This window comes from Armigeres subalbatus, unplaced genomic scaffold, assembly GCF_024139115.2.
Source record: "Armigeres subalbatus isolate Guangzhou_Male unplaced genomic scaffold, GZ_Asu_2 Contig326, whole genome shotgun sequence".
Taxonomy (NCBI): domain Eukaryota; kingdom Metazoa; phylum Arthropoda; class Insecta; order Diptera; family Culicidae; genus Armigeres; species Armigeres subalbatus.
This window is the reverse complement of record NW_026943071.1, coordinates 162,398-170,856: the sequence shown is the minus strand read 5'-3', so window position 1 is coordinate 170,856 and position 8,459 is coordinate 162,398. Positions and strand designations below refer to the sequence as shown.

The 8,459-nt window shown below is 44.5% G+C and overlaps 2 protein-coding genes across 2 annotated transcripts in view; both read right to left on the bottom strand.

Annotated features, from left to right (window-relative positions):
• Positions 1-1,406: 1,406 nt before the first annotated feature.
• On the bottom strand, positions 1,407-1,930 carry LOC134204005 (uncharacterized; the record flags this gene model as incomplete). The annotated part of the gene is made up of 1 exon (XM_062678845.1): positions 1,407-1,930. A coding segment is annotated over one exon (414 nt), but the record flags the coding sequence as incomplete, so codon positions are not given.
• Positions 1,912-8,459, bottom strand: part of LOC134204008 (liver carboxylesterase 1F-like) — a 74,973-nt gene continuing 68,425 nt past the window's right edge. Inside the window, exons 4-7 of the mRNA XM_062678847.1 lie at positions 4,351-4,558; positions 3,211-4,290; positions 2,575-2,999; positions 1,912-2,513 (exon numbers count right to left, since the gene is read on the bottom strand). Of these exons, the coding sequence (XP_062534831.1) occupies positions 1,937-2,513; positions 2,575-2,999; positions 3,211-4,290; positions 4,351-4,558 (2,290 nt within the window). The 3' untranslated portion in view covers positions 1,912-1,936. The remainder of the gene's footprint in view (positions 2,514-2,574; positions 3,000-3,210; positions 4,291-4,350; positions 4,559-8,459) is intronic.

The following is an 8,459-nucleotide window of genomic DNA, read 5'->3' as shown; positions in this document are numbered from 1 at the left end:
CATCTTTAGTCATGGCCTGCTATTCACTATAGTCAATGTTGGCAACCGAACCGGATAAGGATACGGATGATATTTGGATATCTGTCATCAATGCACGCTGGAAGTGGATTGTCCCATTTCTAATATAACTCACTCTCACAGTAACCAACTTAGGTCCCGCCACATACAGACAGATACGAGGTTTGCTCTGTATGTATAAAACTCTGATACTACCAGTGGCCCTTCATGGACATGTAGCTTGGACGTTAAAATAGGCTTTCGGGTTTTCCAGCGAAAAAGTCTGCGTACAATACTCAGACGGCTGACGGCTGACAACAACGTTAGTCGTGAAATACGAAGGCGCATCATCTGTGGAAGTCGGGCCTACTACGGGCTCCAGAAGAAACTGCGGTCGAAAAAGATTCGCCACCGCACCAAATGTGTCATGTACAAGACGCTTATAAGACCGGTTGTCCTCTACGGACATGAAACATGGACAATGCTCGAGGAGGACTTGCAAGCACTCGGAGTATTCGAGAGACGGGTGCTTAGGACCATCTTTGGCGGTGTGCAAGAAGACGGTGTGTGGCGGCGAAGAATGAACCATGAGCTCGCCCAACTCTACGGCGAACCCAGTATCCAGAAGGTAGCTAAAGCCGGAAGGGTACGATGGGCAGGACATGTTGCAAGAATGCCGGACAGCAACCCTGCAAAGATGGTGTTCGCTTCCGATCCGGCAGGTACGAGACGGCGTGGAGCGCAGCGAGCGAGATGGGCAGACCAGGTGCAGAACGACTTGGCGAGCGTGGGGCGTATCCGAGGATGGAGAGATGCGGCCTCGAACCGTGCATTGTGGCGTCAAATTGTTGATTCAGTGTTATCTGTTTAGATGTTAACTAAATAAATGAAAATGAACAATACTCAGATGGAAACTAGAACATAGTGTGTGGCACAGACTAATGAATCACGAGCTGTATCAAGTGTACAAAGCAGAAAATATTGCGAACCGTTAAAAAATATGGCAGTGTGCTGTTCACTTATTGTCGGACGGAAGAATAGCAAAAATAATATTTAACAGACAACCTGATAATTGCCGGCCACTCAGTGGAAGACCACGAATGCGCAAAATTGAACGCCTGCAGTCTTGACTTCTGAGGCCAATAGCCCAGCTCGGCAATCCATACAAGTTAAAGGTATTCGGAGATTCTCAATTGCAATTCTTATGAAATAAATATATTTCGATTCGTTCATTGTTGTATAGGTATTACAACAGATGTTGCATATTATGGGATTCAGAAATAATAAGTGAGAGATTTTTTTTTATTTTTCTGAGGATAAAAACTCTATATAGTAAAAACAAACAAACGTTATTCAAAAGGCTGTAATATTACCAACATTTATATAAAATTTTGTAAGACTTCAGAAAACTATGGATCGTTTTTTAATCTAAGACACCTAGTCTATTTAAAACATTCAAACTATCTTACTGTTGACTATAACCATAGCTATCAAAATATTTATCACACAACTCTTAACCCTAAAAATGATCATTGGATAATTGATAACGCCAGTTTCTGACCTCCAGCTCTTCGTCCAGATCAGTCAAAATAGCGTTGACGTTTTCCCCAAATTCATTATTGCCTCGTCGAGCCCCACTCACCGAAGATCCCTCCACTGTTCTCAGACCCCCGATGACACTTTTATTGCTGGCACTTGCACCGAAACTGATAGGTCCCATACTTTCGCCCCCGGCAACGAACCGCTTGAAGTTCTCCCCGTACAACGGATTGTTTCGCACTACTCGGTTCGTTGACGACCCGCCCGTGCTGGTCGTCTTGATCCGGTGGCTAATGCCGGTGACGTTGAACTCATCGTCGTCCGCCGCACTATCACTCACTCCCGCCTTCTTGGAGCGGTTCTTCCGATCGAACAGCTTCGACCGGAAGAAGAACTTGTGTCATAAGATATTGGTGAAGTTTTTGTTCGTATTTTTCTTTAACATGTAGACGCACAGGCATAGGACGGCCAGCAACATACAGACCAGCGTTAGCATAGAGAAAAAGGCATGCTTGTAGCGGGAGGCCTCCGACGACTCGCGAAAGAGCTCTTGCTCGTCTTCCAGTATGAGATCGATTCGTCGGTTCCGCAGCCGTTCCTGGTCGGTGGCGTTCATAATCTGGGACAGCTTCGGTAGAAACCCGTACCAGAAACTGTCGATGCGGCGAAGATAATGGATGTACTCGGAATCTTTGGTGTTGTCGGCAAAGACGGCGCTTTTGGACGAGCGGGAGCTCTCCTGGTCGTCAAGGTTAACGCGCCCCAAGAGGTAGGGGTTCTCATGAGGGGGAGCGTCATCCTGATTGATGTTCAAGAGTTTATTTTCGATAGTTTGAATGTTGTCCTCAAAGCTGGCGTCCATACTGTGTTTGTCGTTCTGGAAAAGATTCTCCGCTCGTGTGGAGATAAGTTTTATGTACTTCTGATTCTCAGTGTAGGGTTTCCATGAGTCGATCTTTCGACCGGGCGTGGGATCACTAAAATACAACCAAGGAAGTTAAAACAAACTGAATTGTATGAAGACATTGAGTGGCTTACCCAACTTTGATAAATTCGCTGAACAACGCTCGAATTTTCTTGCATAGTTTGTCCTCAGATTGAGACAGTCGTTTCCGACCGATTTCCTGGAACAAACTTGGTCCCATCAGAAATGGTAAGTCCGAGGAGTGCGATGCTCCACCAAAGTAGTTGATCTTGCCTCGCATGTCCATCGAATTGGAGTGATGGAAGAGGTAGACGTACAAGTTTCCCCCACCCCGAAGAGCTAGTTGGTTAAGAGATTCTTCCGGTTTCGAAGCATCTTCCTGGACATCTTGGACTACGGCCATACTGAATACCTCCAGTGTTTTGAAAAATGGAATTTCAAACTTGGTTTCCGTAGTGAGCTTGATGATGGAATGGAGCAGGTGCGCAGTGGTTTCAGGGATTTGGTCGAAGAATCGCCAATTAATGGTTTCGCGTATCTACAAAATAAGTATTAAGCCATGTTGATGATGTATTCTTAAGGTCAATTAAGACGTTGCCCTTGATACTACTTGCCGTAAGACGTGTTCGTAGTATCCTGTTTAATTCCACCACTCGAGTGATGGAAATAAATAGGATAGTATGTACTTACTAACTCGTCCTACGGCAAGTGAAAATTTCCTCTTAAAATTGGAAAAACATCAATCCTACCTGATCCCGTCCAACTCCATCGAAGTTGTACTGCTCCAAAATGTTAGGCACCATTGTCTCGTTGACGTACTTCCGCAGATAATTCAGACCCTGTTTGGCGAAGTCAAGCCACCTATTCAGCATGAAACCACCTTCGTTACTGGTAATGCCGAACATGATCGGCATATCTTCTATGATAAATGATTTGGATGAGAATAGAGCCCGCGGGTCGTCCATGACATATCGTTCCATCGCCGGTAGATAGTCATCCACGATCGGCCCTAGATTGATTGTGTAGTTTCCGCTGCGGTAGACGTACTCGTAAGCCTTAAGTAAGTCGTGGACGCTTTTTTGTTGCAAACACTTGAGAACGTTACGACCGATGTCGTAGTTACAGGCCATGATCTTAACAATTTCGTCTGATAATCTGCGATCTGTGTTCACGCGGCAGTAAGGTGAAAACACGGTTCCTGACATAATGATTGCCTTGGAAAATAGTCCTCGAGCCATGGGGCTAACCATGTGGGTCATTACATTCGGGCCTCCAGTGGTCCCGTGACCCAGCAAAGTGATTCTGTTGGTATCGCCCCCGAATTTCTGAATGTTATCCTTAATCCAAACCAGAGCCAATTGCTGATCGAGAAGTCCAAGATTCCCCGGGGCGTACTTCTGCCCAAGAGATAGCCATCCGAACACATTCGTTCGATACTGAACCGTTACTACGATGATCCCATCGGAGGCGAGATCCAGACCGGTAGCCCGATTGACTGTCCAATCGAAGGCCATCTCTTCACCGGTGACCATGACTAGCACCGGGAAACCTCCGTAACGGATGGCCGTCTCCGGCATCCAGATGTTCAAGTACAGACAATCCTCGCTGGTTTCACGAAACTTGTAGTGGCCTTGAGAGTCCACATCGTCGTAGCTGTTGTTCTCCAATTGTGGACAGATAGGTTTGAAATCTCGTGCGTACAGTGTTCGGTTCCATCCGGGACTTGGTATTGGGGGCGAGAATCTAAGGTCGTCCACGGGTGGTTTTGCATACGGAATACCAAGATAGGTGAAGACCGGTATCCGTGACGTTTCTGGGAACACTTTGAGCTGTAAAAATTGTGGATGGGTAATTATGAGATGCTCAGTAAAATGTGTTGTAAAGATTACCCCTACAATCGTCCCCTGACTGAGCACGATGGTGACATCCTGAATTTGGGCCTGTGCTGTACTCCATGTAGCAAAAAGCTGGAATATGAAAACTAATGATCCAGTTGCGATCATGACTTCGACACTAATGGCAATTTCCAGTTGATAAAATATTGGAACTGATTGGGTTCGACATGCTGACTGACCGCCGATCACTCTCGTTGATCGTCTGTGGGGTGAAAGTGAAAAGATGGGGGACATTACTATAAACCATTATCATACAAGCAAAGTAATTTCATAATCAAATACCAACGCAATGGTGTAACGAAGGTATGTGAACCGTACTTAACAGACTAACATGTGTAGCTTGTCACTTCTGACTACGTTGCAACAGTTGGTCACGCATGGATTCCCAAAATAATTCACCAAGAGGAGAAGAGTGATTGCTTGTGTTTGCTAAGGTCATCAGATGGTCATGTTACGAGCGTTGGTAGATAGAAACATTGTAAAATAACTTTTTCTGTCATTTTTTATTGCCTCAAACGCTTTTTTTAAATTTCCAGAGTAACCTTTCCTAATAGGCCAATATTTGGCTTCTAGCAGTTATAAACCGGTGTTTTTCGCGCATGGAGCGGAACAAAAATCTTTTAGTGAAATTCATACTCCGTATAATGGAAGTATTATAACAAATAAACAATTTGCTAAGGATCTGTCTCATTTCCCAAATTAAAGTCCAATTAAACTTAAAAGTGACAGTTGAGTAATTATCGAATGACCTTGCTCGCAGAACAAGATATCGAATAATCTTTTATCGATGTTTTATTGGTATAGTGATTTTTTTAATTCACGAATTTTCACTTTCAAGTTTGATTCGGGAAATGGGACAAACTTCAATTGAATGAAATTAGTTAAGATGAGTGAAACAATCGTGGAAGAATTGTGAGAATCGTTCAAAAGACACCCGAAATCTACCATTTGGAAATTCTCGTGATTCTGATCGTGGTTATCAACATGGTAACCAAAAACTCGTACTTTCCAACATGTAATTAGTTTCAGGTTTTCCTTAATACAAGTTGTCATACAAAAGTTTGCATGTGCATTTATTTAATTCATAGATTTGATGAAATTTGTATATTTCAAGTTTAGTCACAAAAAGACGCACCATGCGTCTCCATACGCTTATTTGCAGATCAGATTGTCGAAACTAAATATTATTATTTATTTATTTAGTTTACATCTAAACAGATAACACTGAATCAACAATTTGACGCCACATACACGGTTCGAGGCCGCATCTCTCCATCCTCGAATGCGCCCCACGCTCGCCAAGTCATTTTGCACCAGGTCTACCCACCTCGCTCTCTGCGCTCTACGCACCATCTTTACAGGGTTGCTGTCCGGCATTCTTGCAACATGCCCTGCCCACCGTATCTTTCCGGCCTTATCTACCTTCTGGATACTGGGTTCGCCGTAGAGCTGGGCGAGCTCGTGATTCATTCTTCGCCGCCACACATCGTGCTTTTGCACACCGCCAAAGATGGTCTAAGCACCCGTCTCACGAATACTTCGAGTGCTTGCAAGTCCTCCTCGAGCATTGTCCATATTTCATGCCCGTAGAGGACTACCGGTCTTATCAGCGTCTTGTACATGACATATTTGGTGCGGTGGTGAATCTTTTTTGACCGCAGTTTTTTTGGAGTCCGTAGTAGGCCCGACTTCCACAGATGGTGCGCCTTCGTATTTCACGACTAACATTGTTATCAGCCTTTAGCAAGGATGTACGGTATCCCCGCCTATCGTAACATTGCTTCCCAGGCGGGCCCTGTCGCGCTCGGTTCCGCCCACTAGCATGTACTTTATCTTCGATGCATTCACAACCAGTCCAACTTTTGTTGCTTCACGTTTCAGGCGGGTGTACAGTTCTGCCACCTTTGCAAATGTTCGGCCGACAATGTCCATGTCATCCGCGAAACAAATAAATTGACTGGATCTGTTGAAAATCGTACCCCGGCTGTTACACCCGGCTCTCCGCATGACACCTTCTAGCGCAATGTTGAACAACAGGCACGAAAGTCCATCACCTTGTCTTAGTCCCCAGCGCGATTCTAACGAACTGGAGTGTTCGCCCGAAATCTTCACACAGTTTTGCACACCATCCACCGTTGCTTTGATCAGTCTGGTAGGGTCAAAGACCCAATGGTGGAGGTAATAAGCACGCGCCATCACTAATTTCTCACTTACACCTAATAGATAAAGTATTTCACTTACCTCGAGGGTGTATTCGAAAGCCCAGTAACACTATTTTATGAGAATTATGTTCCGATCGCAAGAAAATCCTTGATTGTGACCTAAAATCATTCCTCCAAGTATTGGTACAATGTTCCAATAGTTGCGGTATTTATTAATTTGTGTTCCTATAGTTGCGAATCTCACTGTTTTTGTATGGGACTCGCATTTATAGGAACACTACCGCAACTATTGGTGCAACGTCCAGAAAAAAATAAATTGTTTGAGTATTATTTACCGTTTTTGGGGATATTCCTAGGCTGTTTGTGCTTGTTTCGTCTAATGACAGTACACGTAATTGATCAACAATGTGGGTTGCTACGTTAAATCTGTAGTTTCTCTAAAAACTACACTACCGCAACTATAGGAGCAACCACGACTATCGGAACTTTTACCCTACGCTTCCCAGAGAAGCTGTTCTTCCATAATTTTCCATAACTCTACGCGGTCTGTACTATCGTATGCCGCCTTGAAATCAATGAAGAGATGGTGCGTTGGGACCTGGTATTCACGACATTTTTCAAGGATTTGCCGTACAGTAAAGATCTGGTCCATTGTCGAGCGGCCGTCAACGAAGCCGGCTTGATAACTTCCCATGAACTCATTCACTAATGGTGACAGACGACGGAAGATGATCTGAGATATCACTTTGTAGGCAGCATTAAGGATGGTCATCGCTCGAAAGTTCTCACACTCCAGCTTGTCGCCTTTCTTGTAGATGGGGCATATAACCCCTTACTTCCAATCCTCCGGTAGCTGTTCAGTTTCCCAGATTCTGACTATCAGTTTGTGCAGGCAAGTGGCCAGATTTTCGGCGCCGATCTTGATGAGCTGAGCTCCGATACCATACTTACCAGCTTCGTCTGTCAAGATGCTCTTATCCTTATCCCGGCACATTTTGACTCACGGCACAAAGCCTCTGCGTTGAGCTTCTGATAGAACTTACGTGTTTCTTGAGAGCGGCACAGCTGTTCCATCTTTTCGCACCCCGCTTATTCCATATGTCCTGACGTCGATAATGTCGGAGAAGTCCCGTCCATCAATCAGAACGTGGTCGATTTGTGATTCTATCTGCAGTGGTGATCTCCAGGTGTACCGATACGGAAGGCTGTGTTAGAAGTAGGTGCTGCGAATGGCCATATTCTTGGAGGCGGCGAAATCAATGAGCGCTGAACTTCCCAATAGTCGGTCTAAACTCCTCCTCTTAGCCAACCTGAGTGTCCTCATGATGATTTTGACGTCGTGGCTTGAACAGCTGTCGTACTCACGTTCCAGCTGTGCGTAGAATGCGTCGTTACCCAAGTAACAAAAAGTTCCTTCATAAGTATGTTTTTCGTTTAATTAGCTTGACAGAGCTGATTGAGCTAAAAACGTACTTTTAAATGAACTTTTGGTTACATGGGTGTCATCATCAGTGCTTACGGAGTGTGGGCTATGGACGTTGATTTTGCTGAAGTTGAAGAACCGGCCTTTGATCCTCAACCTGCACATTCTTCCATTGATCGGCCAACACCCGATCACGCGTCTTTGCATATCGCCTTTTACTATGAAAGCTGTTCCCAGCTCGTGTGTGTTGCCGCAGCTCTGGTAGATAGTTTAGTCATAAAAAGACGCACCATGCGTCTCCATGCTCTCATATGCTTTTTTGATGACGCACATGTGCAGATCAGATTGTCGAAATAACTTGGTAGGGGAAGGGGGGCAATGCCCTATCTAAGCAAACACTGCTTTATTGTCTTATTTGTAACGCTATTCATGGGTATTTTTACATTATGCAACAATTAAACAAGATAGCTAGTTGATGCCATTCAAAAATTGTCAAAAATCTCAATCATATTGATAAT